The following is a 23,586-nucleotide window of genomic DNA, read 5'->3' as shown; positions in this document are numbered from 1 at the left end:
TATTATATGTATTAATTGCTCCAAGAGCCAGATTTCTTCCTCACATTACTGTAAAGAAAATAATCACTGCTGAACACAATGAATGGAGCAAATATACACAGCTAATTGCTTTTGACTTAAAAAAGCAAAGATTTGTTTTTTGGTAATACCAGATTCAGAATGAGGGATCTAGCACATGACTGATAAATGGTGCCCAGCGCAAGTAAGATCACAGTGTCTAACAGTCCAAGTGGAGGAGGCCTAGGTTTTTGCCTCAGCAGTTCCTGCAGAATCCTATTCCTGCGCCTAACGTTTAACATTTTAAAATGCATTCAGACCCCTGGTTTCAATAGGTATCAGCTCAGGCCTTTCCTTATTCATGAGCAAGTTTAAGCAGGTGCTTAACAGCCGAACTATTCATATATGCAATAAAGGAATATATGCTCTCATGCCAAAAGCTTTTGCATATTTAAATCTAATTAAAACACTTCCCAGAATCCTGACTGTGCTGTCATGCACAGAATATATGGAACAGTGTTGTTTTAGGAGAATCACAGCGATTAATTTAGAAGCTTAAATTAATTAGTAATCAAACATGATTTGGTAAATCACAACCAGGTAACACTTACCTTTTCAGCGTATTCTGACACTATTTGCTTGATCTCATCTGATTGGAGGCCAACTATCTGTCCTACCGTGCTTGCTGTCAATTTGCCCTGCAAGGGTATCAAAGTAAAAGAAAAAAAGACATTTGGAGTTTTTGAACTGCCTGTGTTTTTTTATATGGCAATTTTCCCAAACTCTAATGTTAACAGAAACATAGAAAACTTTTATATTTGACAAAAATCGCCCCTATAACCATATATTAATGTGCTATAGAGCCCAATGAAGTAGGAAACACCTGTGATGATGAATTTGAACAGCGATCACTAAAACGTAACCAACAACAATTTAAACAAAGCTGTATCAGTTTTAGATGCTGCTTACCTCTTCTGTTGCCATTGCAGCCATTCCAGTCATCAGAGTTTTAATGCGAAGCTAGGACAAAATATGAAGTATTACACATAAGATTATCTTATTTAACTTCTGCCTACTGACAGTGGCATACGTATACAACTAACAATGTGTAACATGCATTTTAATGAATGTAATGGGACAGTAAATCTATGAAAGTTAATTCAGAGATGGATGGAGTTACCAAATAAAGGAAAATTCTTTATAAAAGTACAGTCTAACTCAGAGTATTCAGATCCCTGTATCAAGCCAAAAATTGACCTCCTAAAAATATTTAAATTCCAAAACCAAAGTTAACCTTTTTTTCTTGCATTGAATATCGATAAACATTTAACTCCTGTACATTGATTTCAAGTTCCTTACTCTTCTGGAAAGCAACTCTCCCTTCAGCTAAGCACCTAATTTTTCCTTCCAACAGAGGAAGGAGCAGCAGAGGTAACTGTTGCCCTCCATCCAAGTTAGTTACATCCATGCCTACTTCAGTACTTGACACACCTCTTCAGCAGCTTGAAGGTCATCTTCATCACAAGGCTCAGCTTTTCCTGATGCTGCAAGCCCTGAAGGTAGCACAATTTTCTTATCTTCAGCCTTTTAAAGAGAAATTAAGAAAGTATTATATCTAGTTCATGTAATCTAAAATACTAATACAGACGGGAAGGAAAAAATGGAACACAATCTATCTGCTTTTATAATTACATTTCAGCTACCAGGACATCCCCACGCTCCATTTCATGCCATCCCTCACTGATTTCAAAAGCATTCAGAAGGTCTTTGATACAGCATCTCTCGCTTGCTACAGACACATCTGGGGCAAAGATCCCTTACTCCATATTCTTCTGGAAACTACCAATTACACAAGGCAATTGTCTAAACCAAAATGTCTGCTATAGACGGGAAACTTGTAATTTTTGACCAACATTTTTTCTTTTTTAATAACAATGTTGGCATGATAAAAACGCAACATTAAAAAAGCGTAACATTGCCTAGTTTAATCACAGGAATTTATACCACTAAAGTAACAAGAATTGGGGACAGAAACTCAATTTCTAGGTCTTTCCATTGCATCACTAATCTAATTCACATTCTAGTTCTGCCTTACTGGTGACTCAATTCACGCAACAAACATGATGGCTGCAATATATATTTCAAAGACAGTCAAGCTGACGAACAAACAAAATGAACTCGATAAAACATTACCGCAGCCTGGCAGTTACCTTGAGGAAAAAAGAGGTATGCTGAGATTTGGAGACATCTCCATGTATAAATTGTAAATGCTAAATTTGTATGTGGAATATTGAGGTAATGAGTAAAGGGCAACCTTAACATACTCAATTTACTGCTGAGTCCATGACATAATTGATGCATTTCTTCATCATCTCTGTCTATAATAAAACTTGTACCTAAAGTAGTATCTGCACTGAAACAATTACACTGCAAATATTCTAAGATAGCTTATGATTCCATTGTCATCAAAAGCATAGGAAAGAATCCAGCTTTTCAAAAGGCACCATGACTTATTCATGGCATGGTATCATGTTTCTCTTTCACATTAAACAACCTGTTATGCAATAAATGGCTGCAAAATTTCTTACTGAGCAGTGCAATTCTTTCAAAAGAAAAGTACAACACAACACCACCACTCCCCTCCTTCAATGACCACATCATGGAACACTTAGCTAAAAGATACTCATTACTCATGTAGCAGACAGGATATGTCATTAACACAGACATCCAGTTGGGAATGAGTGGGTAGGTAGGTGGACTTTTTTTTTTACCTGTTCTGTTTTTCCTGCTTGCCTGCTAAATCCGTATCTCCTAAAACAACAACAGGAAAAAATTACTGTTTCCAGCTTCCACAAATAAATTAAAATTCCATCAGTTTTAAACATAAAAATGCACTAAAAACTGGATTATTTAAAAAATATATATATGAAGTCAGGTTCAGGTTAGTTTTGGAATGTTTCAAATACACTAAATAATCAGGTAATGCAGCATATTTACAGAATAATTTCAAAATCAATCTACTCTTCTGTTATGATCTGCAAATTTAGACTGTGCCTAGAAAACTGTCATGTAAAGTTACTGGAAGGAAGAAGTGATGCTCTCTTTCCATTTGGAAATTAATCCTGAGCTGTTAGCTCCTGAACTCAGGAAAGGCCTTATGATATTCTTAGTGCAATCTCTGGCCCAGAAAACCACTCTTTTCTTTTTTTTAAAAAATGAATCTGCAACTTCTTTCTGAAGCACAGTATTCAGATCTTAAAAGATATACTTTTTTATGATAGATAAACTATTTTTATGGAGCAAAGAACAATTATGTTCAATAAATGTAACCTGCTAAAAGGGACAAAGTCAGAAAGTGGGTTCCCACTGTATCAGGCATTTTACACATATATGACTCTCCAGTTCCCAGGGAATTTACAGGATGAGTACACAAAGTCTGAAACCAAACTCAAGTAAATATGAAACAGTACGATTCTCAAGTAGTATTAAAGAAACCACCACACCAATTTTTATATGGAATACTTCTAAGTAGACATAATACAAAACAGTCAATCAAATGAAATCTTTCACCTGCCGTATTCCAAAAGCGTAGCATGAACCTTAGATTCTTCATCTAGCAGTTCTTCAGCTCCCTTCTGACGCTTATACTTTCTCTGGGGTTTGTAAACCTCCTGCAAGACAGTAAATGAATTCAGAGCTTGTAGAAATAATTTATTTTTAAATATGCGTGGCATTGCTATCTAGAGCGATCTATACCACTGGTTGCTTTCCAACTCAATATATTTACTAAATAAACATCCTTGACTTCATCTTTTTTGGAAATACACAATAAAATCTTACTAAATTTATTTCTAAATACTTTGTTACAGGATCCGTCTTTCCATGTTTAAAAAATAACTATAACCAGTTCAATTATAACCGAATCAATTAGATTGACATATTCTCTCATCCTTTTTTCCTGAGAGGGAATTCCAGCCCTCATCACAGCAAAGAAAGTCGTCATCATCATGACCAAAGAGCCAACAGCAAAAAGGAACGGTCTGCTCCCTTTTGGTTTGTTTCACATTCAAATAACTTAGAATCCTCTAATGGCCAGGCTTAAAATGGTTAAAACAAATACATTACTAAAACAAATGCTGAAATCAATGAAAAGCTTGTGCTTTTCCCATATATGCTTGACTTCAAGCTATTAACTATATTCGCACATGACAAAAGATTAAAGGCAAGAAGTTGCAAAAACTGTAAAGGAAAATAAAAGATCATTTTTTGCTTGATATGATTTCTTACACAACATGAACTATGATTTTCAACAAGCAATTCTTGAACCATAAACTTTAAAAAAGATTGAAAGCTGTTTGAGCGAGACTTGTAATCCCAAAGTAGAGATTCTGAACAAGTGAAAATAGTATTTCTTGGCAAGTTTCTCTGGAATTTGCTAGTTATTCTCTGCAACTTTTACATCATTTCCAACCTGAATTTCTATTATCTTTGTTTCTAATTATTAAATCTTGTTACATTTTTGCCCATCACAATGAACATGCTTTTTATGATCAAAAATCTCTCATAACATGTACTTTAACATTCACAGAAAAGTAATAGAAATCAAAAATAATCACAGCTTTTATGGTGGTATTGTGTGCTGTACCTTCTATAGAAAGAATAGACATCATACCATAAACCTTAGTCTTGGTATGAGACAATCGAGTACTTGAAAAAAAAAAAAAAAAAAACACTGCAACAGAATCTGTTTACTAGGTATTCACCATTCAGTAGCAGTACTTCTTATCCCAGTAAGCATTACTGATATTTAATATTCCCTTTTCTAACCTTTAGACCTGGTTATGACCATAAATCTCATTGTATTGTCCCCTTGAGAAGAGGTAGGTCCTTAGACCCCAGGTCTAATAATGAATTCATACAACAGACTAATTTTTCATTCTTGCTGGTTCTCTCCTTTAGGAAAGTTGATTTTTCTTCCAATTCCAATGCACAGTGATTTAAAGGTGACCTCCAGAAGAGTCTTGAGCTTATGCTCTTTCTTCCAGTTCCTATGGACAGACAGAAAAGCTTGCGTACTTTCTCTCTTTAAAATTCCCTGTGCATTTTCCTATAGACTGCACTCACGTGCTGACACCTTAAAAGATCTCATGAATTAATCTTCTGATAAGAAGATCAGGTGCCAGCAGGAGAGGCTATAATCCTGACAGAGCTCATATATTTAGTGAAAAGGTGCTTGTCTGATACCTTGAGCTATGATGAACATCAAAACTTTTTCTACCGTGAAGATGTACCTAAATACTAGAGATCTGTAATCCAGAGGAAAAGCACATCAAAAGCAAATCAACTCTGCAGATAGATACAAACTGAGGAGAGCAGCCAGCATGCTCAAAGCCAGGAGAGCTATTCAGAGATATTCACACAAGCCAGCTGAGCAGTATAAAACAGTATCAAACCAGACTATACCTTGTCTTCCTTGACTTCCATTATCTGTTCCTTTCTTGGACCCTGAACATGGAATTATTCCCCAGGCTGGGTAATATGGTAACACACACAACTGATTCCAGGGCCACAATCTATGAATGTCAAAGCAACAGCCCCAGCATACCAGATAAGGGAACTCACTCTCTTCAATTAACAAAGAAACACCCAATTTGGCATACCTGTACCTATTTCACCTTTTCTGTGTAATTCTCTGAGCTCTGAAAAGCAATTTTACAAAACATACTGATAGACATGTAAGGAAAACCCCACCAAGAACCATGGGACTTTGGACAAGACAACCAAACAGAGCTACTATTTACTAGGTAAATGCATGCTGCTAGCAGATTGCATTCCTTTTCAGAAGGGTTCACCTGAATAAAGACATTAATAGAATAGAGTACACTTTAAAAACCAACCTATTAGGACATAAGAACTGAGTCCTAAAACTACTTCCGTTCCTCAGCAAAGTGACTTCATTACAAAAATTGCTTGCTTCTCGATCATAAAAAAAATAATGTACTTACAAAGATATCTGTAACTGTTTTGACGGCCTTCTCTTTTCTTTGCATAAATTCATCATCCTGCAAAATATAAGAAGTGATCAAAAATACAAAGAATGGAGACTAATTCTCAACTTTTTTTAATGAGTTTAGCAAATTTTTCAAATGCTTTCTAACTGAGCTGACCAATTGTTTGGTGAAATGCTAGTGATTTCCAGCAGAGAAGTACTTGCTTCTCTCATCAGATAGGTAGGTAGGTCTTTAAAACCATATCCAGATCAGCAGTCTTTCTGTTCTTTGTTTGTATAGTACCTGACAAAAATGCCATCCCAGCCCATTAGTGGAACCTCCAACCATTACTACACTACAGGAAAAAAAAAAAAAAAAAAGAAAAAAAGCTGGGACAAGCTTAGTGTGAAAGAGAAGTTTCCCCTATCATTTTAGGATACACTGCATAGCTCTACATGCACTCCAGGAACAAGCTACCTGGCAAGCAACATCAACAGAGAATTAACAAATATTGCTGAAAAATTAGGGCAAATACCAAGCAAGAAGTTAACTAACATCTATAAATTTCTGTCACAATGAAGTTTTTGTTTTTTGTTTTTTTTTTTAACCCCAGCTGAATCTGTACATGGATTCCTCTAGGCCCTATTAACAAAGGGATAGTGCCCCACAGCCTGATGGATATCAACATAGTCTAAACAACTCTTGTGCATCCATGCTGACTTTCAGAGCTGTGAAGCTAACACTGTATCTATGCATTTGACACACTGTAATAGAAAAAAGAACTGGCTTTGATCTTACCTCTGGAAGTCTGTGTGTTTTTTGAAACTGTGATATAGAGTAAGACCGGATATAGTCTCCCATTTCCTCCCTTGTTTCTATTGCACGTTTCACCAGCCACTGAAAAAGAAGTTTTTAGTCAGTGGAAAGAGGAAGAATAACAACAGCAGCGAACAGCAAATTGCTTCATAATTGCTTTTAATACATGATAAAAGCTAAAAGCGCATTTTAAGCACACAAACAAACATTTATGTTTGAGCATATAACTGAGGGATCTACTCCTAACAAAATGATCCAGAACTAGCTTTTATATAAGCTTCATGCTTGCTATTCTTCTATGGGCTAAAAAGATAACAAAAGAAGAAATCACATACCTAGTAAGAAATTTTAAGAATTCACAAGGCTATCCTTATATTCAGAATTTTATACATAAAACAAACATTCTTCATCCTGCTGAAATATATTGAACTATGCAAACCTCAAAGATCAACAGAGTTCATACTACCGTAGGATTCATCAGTCTAAAGAACAAAACTACCTTTCCTTAAACACTTCTTGGAACAGGGCCTGGTACTCCAAAAGCAACTTTTCTGAGTAGTTATTCAGAAGTAGTATATTACAGAATTAGCTATGCTCTTGCACGATTTCCTCTATATTTAGCTTGCACTACAACTTCCCATATATTAGTATATAAAAGCAATTCAGTATATTTTTTATAAGTATGGAAAAAAATATTGCAAACCTCAGCTAGTAGGAATTCATAGCACTCAATTCATAAACAAAACATATGAAATCTTTACAACTACAAGCAAAGATCATTAGAATTTTGCCTATTTGGATTTCTGTAATCCAAATATTTGTAGTTCAACTAGATTTATTATAAAAAATTAAAGCAATGAGCAACTGTGAAATACAAATAGATGTGGACCACTTTAAAAATTGTTCTTTTAGCTTCCATCTTTAAATGTTAAAATTTTTATTTTCTGGCTTTTCACTTTTATGTACACCACAGAAAAGCCAGCACACCTCAAAACTGACCAGACCAAGAGCTCAGCTATAGTCTCTAAGTTTTGCTACCCATAATTCTATATTTCAAAAACTCTAAACCCTGCTGTGCTACACAAGCCATCTATGCTGTCTTTCTCCTGCACAGGCCATACTGAGAATGTAATATATCCCTCAATTCCAGGAAGTATTAGATTTGCAGCATGTAAACAAGCATGATTAAACTCTGCACGCAAGCAGGAAAACCCCTCTTTACTCCAAAGATGCCATCCTTGGGTACATAATTTCAAACAAACAACTAAATAGTCCACATGGTCTTTTTACAGTCCTTGGGCATCCTTCTACAAAGCGAGCTTCAACTGTTCACAGCACCCATCTTTAACAGTCTGAATGGGGGCAGATGGGCTGGATTTTGACACAATTGCAAGCTGAACAGAAAGTGTTATCAGCTCCCTGTGCTGGAAACCAATACAGAACCTGTCTTGTATCATCAGTCCATGGCACAGGACACCATTTAGGACATGACCTCATCCCATTAATATTGGTTGTACCCCAGGTGGAAGCCATTACAGCTAGGATATGCTTATTTCTATCAAATTTCCCTGTTATAGATATTAATATTTTTCCACAAACTACAGCAACACCATGAAAAGATGCATCTTTAAGCCTATGAAGCATTCAAGAAGAACCACATGCCTGTGTAAGAAAAAAATACATTTCTTCAGACATTTATAAGACCACACAAAAAGCCACAGGAGACTCAAGTACACTTTAAATAATGTTGGAGAAGATAAATCTTGTGGGCTGTTGACAGCCTGTGCAGCAGGTCATATCAGAGATCGGATCATACTTGGGATCCAAGTTTGAGCCAGCAATAGTTTTCTGCACTACAACTCTGAATCCCTGGAAAGCCATGGGACTACAATGACAACGAGGGAGCTGAAAACAGAAGCTATTAATTACAGCACACATTCCTACACAAAATTTTGTACATAACTTTGCTTATGTCTGCAGAGAAAAGATACTAGGAAGAACAGAACTGGATCTGCTCACTGGGTTCCCATTTTTAAAGTCTATTTTTTGTTTATTTAGCTACAGTCTGTGGAAGTGAGCCAGCTCAATCTCAATTCCTCTTGTAGAGGAGAATTCAGCTAAATTCCTGCCATCAAGTTCACTGGACTAACTTGCACAGTGGAAGAGCTTTTGGGACACAGAGCTGAGTTAAGGAAAAAGCTTCCGTATCATCTGGGGACTGACTTGCAATTTAGACAGTAAGCAGAATCTTGAATTTAACACAGCATCAAGTCAAGTGTCATTACCAAATACAGAATTCCTACACACCATAGCAGGCCTATCATAGATCTTACACGGTCTTCTAGAATACAGGAAAAGCCATGTTCCCTGAAAAAGATCCTTTACACATTAAAAAAAAAAGGCATAGGCCATTAAGAAACTCTTCTTCACCAAGAATGGATTAGATATACTGCCTACTGGCCAGCTATGAAGACTGAGAATCACTGCTATCACAGAAATCCAGAAGCTGTCTTCCTTCCTGCTTCAAAACCACATATTTTTCTTTTTCAAAAGTAGTATCTCTAACCAGAATTTTTGACAAGTCAGGTCATAGAAAAGAATTCCTGATGCTATATTTTTACAACAGGAGAAATAGTTTACGTCTTTACTTTAGGACGGGAATTATTTTTCCTATGAGATAAGTCTTACATATTATAAATGTAGCCGTATATTACCGTTTTAAATTGACCAGAGCAAGAGATTAATCTAGGGTAGGGTTCTTTTGGTAGAAAGTTACACGTTTAGAAGCAAAAACTCACATTGACAATACACAAACTTCCCACTTTAGGCAGCATGAGCACAGCTTGAAAGCTTTATTACAGTAGCATACACCACACTTTTTTTTTTTTGTGGGAAAGACAGCTAAGTGTGGTTTTCCTCCAGAGCCTCCCACTACAAGATAACAAGAAAGAGACAACAGGAAGTTTTCCCCACTTCTTACAAAGTAGAATTTGATTAAATTCTTCCTTGCTACACTCTTCCACAGGAAAGAGGAAAAGATACTTAATGAGAAAGCTTGCTGACCTGTCTTCACTTTCCCTATTTATCAGGGCTACATTCTTGTGTGCAGATGAAAGTAAAATCTGAAGAATGATAACAACATACCAAGGATTCTTTAGATACCACACAAGCGCAACATATCACATGTTAGCTTCAACCTTAATAAACTGAAGAACTGTGAGCATGCATGCAGTCAGTTAGTATTGCTCAACAAATACGCAGTAACGGGATCACATGTCAGAGGAATTTATTTTTTTACCCAGTCTTCAACTGATGCCAACAGGGGAAGAAAAGAAATGCTTAATTATGTTTAAAGAAACAACCCCAGCTGGCTTTCATTTTATTGACATCCTGCTGTTTGTGCCACTACCTGCATACCTTACTCTGTAAGCTTAAAGATAGGCTGTAAGATACTTGTTCTATTTCCCAGTTTCACAAAATAGATTACCAGGTTCTGAAACAAGCTTAAAATTCAGTTTCTTTAACTTCTGCAAGAGGCACAATATGAGTCCACTTCAAAAAATTTAGTTTGTGTTTTTCTTAAATATGGATCATCTATAACACCACTCAATTCTCCAAAAGCATTTATTTGAACTACTCTGTCATTATTTATTCCAAAATTAAGTAAAGAGCCAAACAATAACATAAATCTTTGTTAATATCTTTATGCAAATGCTATGGCCTTTCTCAGCAAAATATTGACTATTACCTGTACAACAGGAAATATGTGAATGAAATCCAGTCCCTGGATCTGATGTGGTTCCAAACGATGAGGACACTTCATTTTTGGCAATACTGACACAATTTTTTCTGTTAAGGCACTATTATAAAAAGAAAACCACAAATGTATTTATGCTTCATTTTTCTTTTGTAAATTTCAAACGATTTTTGCAAACACAATTAGCAGTTAGAAGGTTCCCTCTAGTGGCCTTCCATTGCACATTGTACACAGCTGTGAAAAGCAATCAAACGCATTTACAGAATAGCTTTTACATTGTGCTATTTATTATCAGTCCATAAAGAGCTAATTAAAACCCTCATCATCTCAGATGAAATGAAAAGGTGTTTGTAGATATAATATATGCATGCATGATGAAAACACTAGCTTTAAGATACGTTAAGAAAGACTAAGATATGCACTTTCAAGGACTTAAAAGCCTGCTTAATAAAACTGCCAAAATATCTCAATGTCACTACTGAAATTTTATGAGTATAAACGTGTGTTGCATCTAACAGGTAAGCACATAGTCTACTTCATATGGTTCTGGTTTGAAGTGAATAAAACCAAATTTGCCAGCAACCATCCCATTCTACAGTTCAGGTAAGAGCTGGTAAAATGAAAGGGTTACCCTAACAAAAGGCCTTCATCTACAAGAACACCATTCTGCTTCTACAGAATCCCTCATCTTAGGGCAAGGCGTTTTTTTGCTGTCTACTGTTAAGCACATTTTAAAAACAGGTATCAGCACTGGAGATGAACACTGTACTTGCAAAAATTAGAATTATTTTTCCAAGAAGGAAAATAATTAAGTGGTCCAGTATTGTCCTCAGTGATATTATGTGCTGCCCCAAGGGATAACTGGTACTCTGAAAAAAATAAGTGAGGAGTGAGATGGATAAGACAGACCAGAGCCTGGGAATGGAGCCTGAAAATTTACACTTGTTAAGAGACGTGAAAATCTGACAGAACGCTTCTAGGACAGTTTCCACTACAGCGCTACACCGATATTCTACTACACAGAAACAGCACTGTCTCTCAGCAGTGTAATTAAATGCTCAGCAAATGTAGTTAAATGTTACTTAATCCAACAGATACAAAATCTCCTAATTTATTTCCATGCTTATTTCAACATTTCTAATAGTTGACACAGCAATTAAGTAGTAACACACTATCAAAATGTTTTCAGAACAATACTGAAAAAACACAACTTAAGTTTTCCTTATCTTGAGATCACAGAAGCACTGACACATCATTCAGTTAAACATTACAGACCACAGGAATTGACTATGCTTGTGTGACTTTGAATATAAATAAATCATTTTTGCTGTTCTGGGGGAATAGACTGTTTTTTGTTTCACCAGTTTTACATACAGTCAGCTGGAAAGATAAAAAAACATTTTCAGAACAACTTAATTATTTCCTATTCAGCTGTTCTTAAAGATAAGAAACATTTTCTTGGCAGTTAAAACCAAAACCACGCTACCCCCATCTTCATTCAATCTAAATTTAATTTTGTATATTTACCAATGCTTTATGTAGTTAGCTATGATGATTTGAGTATTTCTAAATTTAATGGAAAAGCAACAAATCGTTATTTTTAAATGTGTTAAAGCCTTGCCAATGCTAAATGACTTTTGAGAAAACAGCACAGGAAGATGTTCTTTCCAAATATGTTGAGGAAATAAGTCTCTTCATGCAACTGTAATTTGACAGGCTATTCTTACTTCCTGCAAGCTTTAATTATGGCTCATCACAGAAACAAAAAAATAATGTAGTTTTGAATTATCCCCATTCTCAGCATAAGTGATTTTTACAGCCTTCCCTTATAGAGGAATTGGTTGGCTTACAGTTAAGTTCCATGCATAAGAAATGACATAAAACCAAAATGATCTCATCAGGTTAACATCACAGCAGGTAACTGTTTTGGTAGCAATTTAGATTCCATTTGCTGATGCCTCTGATTCCAACCCAAAACCAGAAAGAAGAACCAAAGGTTATTTACACAGCAACGTAGCAGACACAGAGAACTCAAGGAAGGTCTTCTAATGTTGCATTCCCCAGTTTCCAGCAGCGTGGTCTCTCTCTGCCCTTTGTTTTGGCCTCTGCATCATCCTCTTGTGCCAGCACAAGCATCTGTGCAGCTGCACAGAGAACCGGAGCCAGGAACTGATTCACGTTACAACTATTTTCCTTTTTTTTGGTAGGTTTTAAGCTGGATCAGTTCCCAATCCAGTTTGCCGTGCAGCCACATAAATGCTTTCATTGCTTAGTAGGGATGCACTGACATGGCATTGCAGAGGGGGTAACTGTCTTTTTTGGAATAAGCTTCCTTCTCATTTTGCAGCTCATGGAACAGCCTAAGCAATCCAGAAACCCACAGACTGTTTTGAAAATGGATGATCTCAAAAAGCAGGAAAAACTCTGACTTTGTTATAAACAGGTAAATATCAGGTAATTCTCCCCCTTCCTTTCTCTTTGTCTAAGGAAGACAAAAATACCACTTTTGTCATTTCAACAACTTACATTTTTTGACCAATAGTAGAGTTTTCCTGAAACAATAAATCAACGTCGATATCAAAGTTGCAAGTAGTGATACACCACGTCATGCCACCTACAACCTACCAAAGGAACAACAGCATGGTTAGTTCCACTGTAATCTGAAGAAGTAAAAACAAACATATCTTAAAGGCTTTATTCATTTTAGAACTACAGCTTCGGAAGTTCTCCATCCTCAGTACTCTTATACAGAGACTGAAATTCATATAGATAGAATGCATATATCAACTTCTACTTATGACATCCATGCACAAGAGGAGTGGAAAAAAGCCAGAACAATCAGTGATGCTCTAAGTTACTCTGTGAGCCTTAGATATTAGTTTTAAAATAGTTATGGGATAAATATTTATGTACACATGTAATACAAGGTAGTAGTACATAGTAATCTTTTAAAAACTGACCACATCAAAATTTTATAAAGGATCATAATTTCTGCATTCATATATTTAACTATTGTTACTGTTATTCTTTGCTTGCTGACATTTGCAACACCAACTGCTAGGCATGGTGTAAACATGGTAATGGAAATCTCTAACTCTATAGAAATCTGTCTCAGACCCTGTTCCTATAGAGATCCTTAAGCATATTTAAGCTCCCGAGCCATGTCATCAATTATCTAAACTACTTGAACATTTAATGACAACCTTACAAAAACATATGCAAGATAACCTAAATGTATGCAGAGACAACGATCATAAAGAAGGGATTAAATGTGGAATAACTTCATGTCACACACCAAATTTGGGTATTAGAAAACCTCGCAATACCCTATAGGCCTCTCACATTCCAGTCTAAAACAGTTAACCAGTATCCCTTTTATATTAGCAGCCGCTCCTTTTCAATACCAACACACATTTTTGTAAAGGTTGAGCATTGTCATTAAATGGTAACTTTGCAATTATATTTAGGCAAGTATAAACCTGATGCATCCACTTCTAGACATAAGTGCAACAACATCCCATCCTAAGGCAGTCTCCTTGAAACTACTTTATGTCTGTGTGCACAGTCTCCTTAACAGCCAAGGTCAGTAACCCCACGCAGGATGTGGAAACTAAAACTGTATCTCAAAGCAGGGCTGTGCTACTTTGGAAGGAAGAGCAGAAAACAGAAGTGTCCATTTAAAGACTGTGCCACAGTTCTTCGTTGTCAAACCTTGGTTCAGGAATTTCTCACAGAGTCAGCACTAGAACAATTCAGAAGTCTCTTTTCAGCCTGAACTCTGCTCCCTGTTGGTATCACATACTTCCTGTCTAGGACAATGAAAGGTTATCATACGTGACATTCTAAAGACACATAAAACAGCCCCAGAATAACCTCACTAAGTGAGCTATTCCATTCTTTCACAAAGCCTCTCAAGCCAAATCCTTCCCCATTTCTAATTAACAATACTTCTTTTTAAAAAGCATTATGCTATCTCCAAATATTTTTTCGCAATTTTAAATGCAATTCAGAGAGGAGCAAAGTTCCCTGTATCCGACTCCAACTTAAGCCATAATATACACAGAAAAGCACATTAGCAATTTGTTTGCTCTTGCAACTGTCTCTTTTAAAACAGGCCTTGCTGCATAAAAATGTTTTACAAGACAGAGGAGACCTGTCTCAAAGGGGCTCATTTGCAGAATCATTTACATAGAAAAGCCTCTTGCATTGCAAGTGTCTTTTAAAAAAAATAAAAATAATAAAAAAAAATTAACTAGAATTGTTAAACTGACTTGGAAAAAAATAACCCATGTATACTTAAAAAAAAAAAAAAAAAAAAAAGATTTTTAAAAAGTACTGCATTGGTCTTACCTTGTCAAAGGGTGATAACCCTTTGATTCTTGCTCGGAAATACCCAGCAGCCACTAACAGTTCCAAAATTTCAGTCAACTTGATGTTTTGTTCCTCATCTTCTCTTGTTTCAACCTGACAAATGAACAATGCAACACTAATTCAGTATTTCTCTTCCCTTTTTCCAGTGAATGTTTCCCAGGCTTTATCCTAACACAGGAGATGTATCAGGGAAACCCTAGACTTCCATTAACAATTCCATCATTAAACTGAAAAACATTAAATACGTAACGCATTTCTGCATGGATTAAATACCACTTTTCTTTTTTTCTCCACACATTTAAATACTTTAATCTGCTTTTGCTGTTCAAACTCCAGGTCCACAGCTTGCCTCACACTTGATAGTTTTTGCTCCTGTGGCCATACAACAGCTCATTTATTCTCTGTTTTGCACATCTCTTTCGATTTCGGGGTTCACAAAACAATACAGTCACATCAGCACTTCTGTAATATTTTTACAAAAACAGGTAGATAATTTTTCTTGTGGATTTCCACCTTTCAACTAATGCAATTTCAAGCAAACTCAAAGGAAGGCGGTAACAAAAACTAAATTAGATTTCGGTGGTTTATTTTTTTTTTTTCCTAGATGAGTAGCCTGGATAGTTCCAATGCCCTACAGCTTTACCAGCACACTCTCGTGAAGTGCCTTTTCGCCGTGGCATAGGCTGAATCCCCCCAGCTACCAGAATATTCGTGCCTTACCAGAGGCGCAGCGCACCCAAGCTCTCAGCCCAAGGCCAGCGCTGGCCAACAGTCCTGAGGGGGCTCCCACCTCACAGCCCCCCCATTTACCCTCTGAGGGAAACGAAAGGGGGAAAAATAACCCCAAAGGGGCCGCTTCGCCCTTCCCCGGAGCCCGTTAACGCCTGCCAAGCCCCCCACAGGGCGCAGCCCGGCACCCCCACACCCCCCCCGGGACCCCCTCATGGGGTCAGGGGCAGGGAGGGCGCGGGGCCGGGCCCACCCGCGGCCGGTGCCGGCCTCACAGCGGCGGGGCAAGGGCTGGAAGGGAGCTGCTACGGTACCTGCTGGGGGCCCTGGCTCTCCTGTCCCCGGGGGCCGACCATGGCCCTCCGGTGTCCGGCCGCTCCGCCTGTCACGTCCACTCTCCTCCTCCTCCCCCCCCCACCCCTCCCCTCAAACGCCCGAGAGCACGGGGTGTTCCCAGCCGGCAGCTGCCGGGTCCCCCCGCCCCCGCTCAATGGTTCGCCCGCACCCTCCTTGCGTGCAAGCGCATCCGGGCCGTGCCATTCGCGGCCGAGAGGGGAGGGTGGGGGGGGGAAATGTGGGGGAAAGAGGGCGGGGGCTACGCGGCTCCCCGGCGCCTCATGTGACCGCTCGGAGCGCAACCGCCGCGGCGCCGCCCCGCCCCTGCCCCCCCCCCCGCCCGCAGCGCCCCTGGGGGCGCCCCCGGGTGCCCCCGTGCCCGCGGCGGGCTGAGGTGATCGGCTCACGTCCCTGGCACCGCTGTTTGAACCGAGTTTATTCTTTTTTTTTAATTTAATTATTTATTTTGTATTTCCCCCTTAATTCTTATTTTTGAAAGGAGGCGGTCTGGCAGCTTGCTGAGAGGTGTGATCTGAGAGACGCCTCGTGCCCTGCTAGGCGGTTCCACCCCTCGTTTGTAGCCTGGTGGTGGTCAGGGAAGTAGCAGCCGCGGCGGGCTGTTATAAATAAATATTTTCTGGCCTGCGGATGGGTCTTCCTCCTCAGGAACTCTTCTTAGGTTGGTGCTGCCTCTGCAGCGACTGTCCACAGAGCATGGGGCTCATCTGGGGCCCATGCATGGGTTCGGACCACCTTGGCTGCTGGATATTCCTTTGGAATACATATTCCTCTGGTATATTCCTTTGGCAGGTCCAGTGGATGAAATTAGAATCTCACAAGTGGATCTGCAAGCACTAGATCTGCCCAAGCCAGGCGTCCCGTCGCCCAGCAGTAGCACTAAGAGCATTGGCAGGGCCAGGAGCTGGAAAGCTGCTTTCAGACACCAATTCCTAACACCCAGCCCGCACTTTGGACTCATGAGTAAAGTTAGGTGGATACACAAGGATTTGCAGGGTGATAACAGCCCACAAGTAAACTAGTCCACAGCTTGGAGGCAGGGTAGCTTCTCTTGTTGACTACGGCCTCAGAAATACCTGATGGTATTTCTCTCTTCAAATTTACCCTGGTGTTCAGTTTCTAGGCTCTTTGCCATACACAGACCATTATCAGAAATAAATTCTGTATTAGGCTGCAACTAGAGACATCTCAGGGAGGTGAAGGAACAAAAAAAGCCATGTGAGAGCATCTTTTCCATCCGTTGGAGGGCAGCAGAGCATACACAAGCAAGTCCATACTGACTGCTTCTGTGACAGAGTGATCAAAACAATAATAATAAAAGCAAAAATATGCCAGACTGGCTCAGCCTGCATCCTGGTATAACCACAGGCCATGTCTTAATTAGAGTTGCAGAAAACTGTTTTGCAGCCCCAGAGGCTAACATGCTCACCAGAGCAATACATGCTTTCTGCTTTTTGTCTGCTTTCTACTCAGAGAGAACTGTAAGGCTCTAATTTGTTTGTCATGGAGAGAAAGATTGAGACAAAGCAGAGGGACAAGAAGAAGAGTTGAATGGAAGCAGTGTTTGGGATGGATGGGACCTTTCAAGGCATTGGCCTACACAGATTGTAGTACAACTACTGAAAAGAAGCATCAACTTAGAAACAAGATTTTTGAGCCATGATACTGTCACAAAATTCCTTTCCAAAGAAGCATGTTAAAGGGAAAGGATAAATAAAAGGCAGAAGACAGCATGAACTAGAGGCTTAAGTACTAACTGCATATCAGAGAAGGGATAAAACCTATTCTGGATAACTTACTGTTTTGTTGGCACTTTGAAGCACAGTAAAGAAAAGGAGGCAGATGGCTGACAAAGTCCTGTAGACTTTAAAACTCATGCATTGATACCCAACATCACAAAGCTGATTAAAGTGATATACTTCTTTTAATTTGCTCTTTGTTTATGTGATCATGAGGACTGGAAACATTTTTCACCTTTGCAGCGGAGGCTGAAATTTTCCTATGCCTGATACATGGCTAGGCATGAAAATACAAAATGCATCTCTATTGTCATTACAACTCAACTTTGATTACTTGAAACTCAATAAAATAGTCTACAGAAGCTTTGCTTTCTGATACCTAATTGTGATGCAAATCCACCTGATTATTCAGAGTCATTGTCCCCTATGACATTCAGATAATCAATCTTCTAAATACCAATTAGGTTTTAAAAAAGTCCCAAGAGGGATACAGTGTAAAAAGGAAAACCTCCCTTCCCTCAGATCTCTAGATTTTGTACTTGCAAATATGTAGGAGGTTCAGTTCTAGTCGTAGTTTTCCCCTTCCCTGCTCTTTTTTGATCTGTGAAGGTCAGCCACATTCTGGCTCTTGGTGCAGCTGCTTTGAACAATACTGTCTTGATTTTTCAGTTTCATTCATCTTGACCCCATGAAGCTGAACTAAAGAGTTTCCTCACTTTTTATAACCACAAGCTTTTATTTTGCTGTTCAGCCTGGATTTCTGGCAGCAACAAACTTGGTCACCAAGTCTGAATGTAGCAGTCAGGTTTCACTGTATCTTTCAGCACATACTTGCTTTTTGTCATAGCAAGAATTAAAAGATGAGGTAGAGTAGTGACAGTAACATTAAGGGCTCCACTCATCTTTAGGCAGGTGAAGTTAGATAAATAATCAGATAGGCTTAGGTAATTTTCCAATGGTCTCTATGATAAGACTTTTTTTTTTTTTTTGTAAGTTCTGCATGATAGATAAAATACAATAAAATAAGTATAACTCCCTGAATAATGGTCCTTTGGTATAGGGTCCTTTGGGTGGGCTACAATGTTCTTTTATATATGACATAAATAAACTGTCATGGACATATCTTGGAGTAAAATCCAAGTCATCTCCCTGGACTATGGACCTCAATAATGTCATGATTGCGTTTTCTCAGTTGTGTACCTAATTTCAGGAGAAGCTCAAGGCAACTGTGGGGGACTGAACCCAAGCCTTCTGACACCAGTATCATTTTTTTGCCCGGTTTTCTGTGGCTCAGTTCTTGAATGAGCTCTGTTTGCAGCCCATGTTGGTGCCTGGCAGCTCCAGCACACCAATGACCTTCATCCTGATCCTCAGTGAAATGATTCCTGCAATGAAAGCTTTAATCTAGATTTCTGGAATTAGCAAGACTGCCAGGCACAGCAGCAGTATCTTCCCCTATATGCATTTACTGCCTTCTTTGTTGTCTTGGTTGTAGCCCAATTCCTTGTAGTTGTTCAGTCCCCCTTCACCTATTGCTTGAGTGTAATAGGCATGAGGGGCCATTTGGTAGGCAATTGCAAATTCCCAATTATCATCTGTGGCAGTGAGATGCTGCGCACTGTGAAATGAAAAAGTCACAGACCTGTTACAGTAGCCATTGTGTTAGAAGCTGCAGCAGACCATTGCATCCCATCAGACAGGCTGATATGTTTTGTAAAGTATGGTGCCCTTTCAGCAGTCACAGCTGACATTAAATAGTGATGTTTTAAACATGCCTACCCTTGCATCTGTTGGTGACATTTAAAGGCGCAGTTTAACCAAGGTCCTATTCAGTCTCTCCTCTGAATAATTCCTGTTCCTAGCATTTAATAGTTTAAAACATACAGAGAGACAGCAAGAAAATTTTCTTGAAAATGATGTGTGTCATTTTTAATACTCTTTCATTAAGATTGGCAATATTAGCATGAACATTTTAGCTCAGTTACTAAGCTGTTCGTTTATCCCAAGCAAATCCAGGGAAAATATATGCAAAAAAAAAAAAAGAGAGATGAAAGTAATGGATGAGAAAATGGAAGAAGCTCCTGTTTGCAGTCACCTTTTTGGTGATAATAGTTAGGAAAGGGCCACGCAACAGTTTGGTTTCTAAGTAGGTGGAGCAGGAAAAATTTTATGTCCTGTGAAATTTGTAGAGGTCAAGACAGTCCAATGGTGAAAATCTTGATGTTCTTGGTAAGAAAAAAAAAATAATAAAAATGTAAGAATTATTATTATTGGTAAGAATAATAAAAAAAAAGTAAAAGCACTCATTCAAGTACTATGTAGGCTACAGTTGGCAAAACATGTGGCTGATGCTCTCTACAGTTTCACCTGTAAAACCTCTCTCATAGTGGTCTAGCTAGAGAGTGAGATAATAGTATGAAGATCTGATTAATAGGAAAGGTTTTACCAGAATCCTCTTTTGCAGTATCATGATTTCAGTCACACCACTCAAAGACTATGGTCAGAATATTTGAACAACTAGTCATTTTGGGTTTTTTGATTTTAGAGAAACTTGATAAGAAACTCCCTTTTCAGAGTGCCTACTGGGCCCACCTTGAATATCAGGCTACCAAGGAGTCCCCTTCCATGGACCACATCCTCGTGGAAACCAAAAGTAGTTTTCATAACGGGTACACAGGGGCGTAGTTTTCATAGTGGTGCAAGGGAGAGAAATGTATTCAGAAGCCTCTTCTGGCCCTAATAATCTCTTTCCTCTAATGTTAATTAGTCTGGATTAATTTATATTAAGGATCTAAAAACTGTCAATACAACATCCTTCAAAAAATCATTGCAGTTCTCATCCAGGACATTTCTGACAGTGGAGTAGGAGCTGCCAAGAAGAAATTGGAGTTAATGAGGGAGATTCATGGAGATTCCTGCTAGAAGCCCAGAACACATGCAGGCCGGCAGAAAAGATGCACTGAAAAGCAACAAATCGCTCGGTTTACATCTTTCACCTTCCTTTCTGCCTTGCTCTCCAGAGTTGTGATGGCACATGGGCTTTTCTGTCTCACGGGGAGGACGGGTACCACAGGGACAGCTTTGGTTCTACATGGGTACGCATTGCAAAGTCCAGGCAAGGAGAGGCACAGTGCGGACCAACACGGAGCAATTATCCGTAGTGAAGCTTGTTCAGGATAATGCTGTTACACATCTCTTTTGAAAGTCTCAGGACGTCTGTAGCTGTTACTGTTGGGAGAGATGCATCTAGGGGAGAATGCAGTGGGTTTTTTTCTGACTCATGTATCATCCACGGAACAGCTCATTAAGTCTGAGTCATGAAGTCCTTACCTGAAAAGGTACAAAGCAAATGAGAACAACTGCATTGTAAGTGCGTCACGCAGCTCTCGATTTGGGCCAGGATATTAAATTTCAGTCAGATCACAGCTGTGTCTGTGAAGCTAGCGCCGGGGAGAAACATTTTCTTTCATTTTTATATTTAGACTGAGCAAATCTGATTTGGAATTGTTGGAAAACAAAAAGCAGAACTTATATTATGCTTTTAAAAGGTAAAACTTTTCCAAATCGAATCAAGCTCTAAGATGTTTTTGGTGTTCAAAGAACAAAAGAATACAGTTTGTTGGATCACTGACTGTCTTCAACAAATCTTTACAAAGGCGCAGAGTTGTATATTTTCACTTCACCTTCTATGTGTCATGATAGTATGGCACATCCTACCCTTAAAATAGTTATAAAAATGACTAATTAAGCAATTAAGTTCTCCTGTGCAGCCAGATGCTCTGGAACAGTAGCAGACCTCATAGGTGCACATATCTGCCAAGAGAAAGACAGTCTAAGGTGGAGGAGTTTCTCCAGCTTTTCTTTTTCCATGTCAGTTTTTGTGAAAGACAATTGAAAAGAGAGAAGTAGTAAGATGAGCAAGAGAAAATATCAGCAATGTAGCAGTAGAAAAGACAAGAAAGTAGAGATGCAAGGCCAACACTTGAAGTGCAGCCTTGAACAGAGTTAAGCAAAAATGAAAACAGGCTGAAGGCTGAGCGGAAAGGCTTCTGAGGTGCCAAACAAGACAGTCCCACTTCTTACCTGATTCCTGCTTTATTCATATAAATAGAACTTTTCCTTTGATGTGAACTACAAACATTGTATTGAGAATTATTTCAATTTATTGGCTTCTAAAACAACCTTTTCTGGTGAGAAAAACAGATCAAAAACATTAACAAATCCTCCATCTTCTTCTGATACTATTAGCTCATTGTGACACTAACAGCACACCTTTAAGATATCCAGCGCCATCTGTAAGCTATATTACAACACAGCTTCCCTGCAGAAGAAATGAGCTATTTAGCATCTGGGTAGATGTAAGTTGATTAACTTGTACATGTATGCATTCTGAAATGAAGCAGTCCCACAGAGCAATGTCTTTTAGGAGACAGCAATTGAGTCCTAAATGAAAAGCAAACTTCACTCCATTGCTCCCATCTTCAAACTACTTCCAAGAAGATTCTGGCACAATCCAAAACTGACATTAGAACAACACATTTTTAAGAGTCAAAACTCGCTTACACGAAGGCAAACAATTTGACAAATGGTGGAAGAGCACCATCTGGTGACACCAGGCGCAACACCATGTTCTTCTGCTATTAGGAAATATTTGTAGTGTTCGATTAAAGCTTGTATTTTGGAAAGCCTGTCTCACTAGTTTAATATGCTTTAATACATTATTCAATTATGCATAAGGAGTACAAGATGGAGCATGCTAAAAAAAATCTAAGCTGATGGTGACCGTATCTCTTCTCTCCATTAAATCACAAGAAGTTCTCATCATTTAAATCAAGCGTTCTCTGAGTTGTTCTGAGCCATTTTTTAGGTGGCTTTGGAGCAGACTTTATAGGCCCCATGAAATGTGGTACCAAGTTTTATTGCACCAGACATTTCAAGGATTTTCTGTGTGTGATCCAAGCATTTTTTTTTTCCTTCAGTATTCAAGAAGCTTGGCTTAACTGTCTTTACAAAGATTTTCTGTTTCCACAGAAGTGATTATTACGAAAAATGAATTAACTTTTGCCATTCTAGATATTCAGAGGTAGGGGAAAAGCACGGATTGTAACCTGACTATTATTTGCAAATCATAGCTAATTTCAGCACAAACTGAACCTGGAAGTTAAGAAATTAAATACTTTTCTTTTTTTCCCCTAAATATATTCTTTTTCACAATGATGATCACCCTCATTTCCTTTAAGTTCAAGGTCAAATTAAAGTGAATTTAGTTAGAAATCAATAAAAGCAATTAGTAATTATGCTAAGCTTAGAAAACACTTTCTGGAATTCTAGTCTGCAAAGAACTGGTTTTATAAGGCTTTGGTTTGTGCAGCCTAACTCTCTCATACTTCAAAAGCTTTACAAAACCCCTAAAGATCAGGGAATCTTGCCAAAAATTAGATAAAGGTCAAGAATGTGGAAACCATGGAAATTCTTAACTGTTACGCAGGAGTGCTAAGCATATAATTCATGAAAAAGTCATGCTCACATAATTATCAAGTTATTTTTTAATTTATCACATAATCCTGATCCACATAATATTAATCTAATCGTTCACTTAATAAGATAGTAAAGCATTATCCTCTCCAAAGTGTAAGGATTATCATCAGAATGTCACCTGGCATAAAACTGTGCCGCATGTCTGAGGAAGTCTGTGTATAGCATATGGCAGTTATCCCAAAAGAGAAGTGATACGCCTTGCTTCCTCCCACCACTCACATCAGTGGGATGATGAATCTCCGGCCTGTGATGACTCCTAAAAATATCAACCTTGTTTCGGTGTCGATCAGGCTGC

At 38.4% G+C, this 23,586-nt stretch overlaps 1 protein-coding gene across 2 annotated transcripts in view; it reads right to left on the bottom strand.

Annotated features, from left to right (window-relative positions):
- Window positions 1-16,289, bottom strand: part of CCDC93 (CCC complex scaffolding subunit CCDC93) — a 39,716-nt gene extending 23,427 nt beyond the window's left edge. Inside the window, exons 1-11 of one of the 2 annotated variants that reach the window (XR_011810532.1) lie at window positions 15,975-16,144; window positions 14,911-15,024; window positions 13,087-13,181; window positions 10,552-10,663; window positions 6,786-6,884; window positions 6,003-6,059; window positions 3,568-3,668; window positions 2,769-2,808; window positions 1,489-1,581; window positions 967-1,017; window positions 609-695 (exon numbers count right to left, since the gene is read on the bottom strand). Coding sequence is in view for 1 of the 2 variants with exons in the window: in XM_027461194.3 (XP_027316995.3) it covers window positions 609-695; window positions 967-1,017; window positions 1,489-1,581; window positions 2,769-2,808; window positions 3,568-3,668; window positions 6,003-6,059; window positions 6,786-6,884; window positions 10,552-10,663; window positions 13,087-13,181; window positions 14,911-15,024; window positions 15,975-16,016 (891 nt within the window). In the remaining variant the exon portion in view is untranslated. Of the gene's footprint in view, window positions 1-608; window positions 696-966; window positions 1,018-1,488; window positions 1,582-2,768; window positions 2,809-3,567; window positions 3,669-6,002; window positions 6,060-6,785; window positions 6,885-10,551; window positions 10,664-13,086; window positions 13,182-14,910; window positions 15,025-15,974 lie in introns of both variants that reach the window. The other variant, XM_027461194.3, reaches the window with a different exon arrangement.
- Window positions 16,290-23,586: the final 7,297 nt, after the last annotated feature.

The sequence above is a fragment of the Anas platyrhynchos genome, chromosome 7 (genome assembly GCF_047663525.1).
Source record: "Anas platyrhynchos isolate ZD024472 breed Pekin duck chromosome 7, IASCAAS_PekinDuck_T2T, whole genome shotgun sequence".
In the NCBI taxonomy this organism is placed as follows: Eukaryota; Metazoa; Chordata; class Aves; order Anseriformes; family Anatidae; genus Anas; species Anas platyrhynchos.
This window is presented reverse-complemented; position numbering and strand designations above follow the sequence as displayed.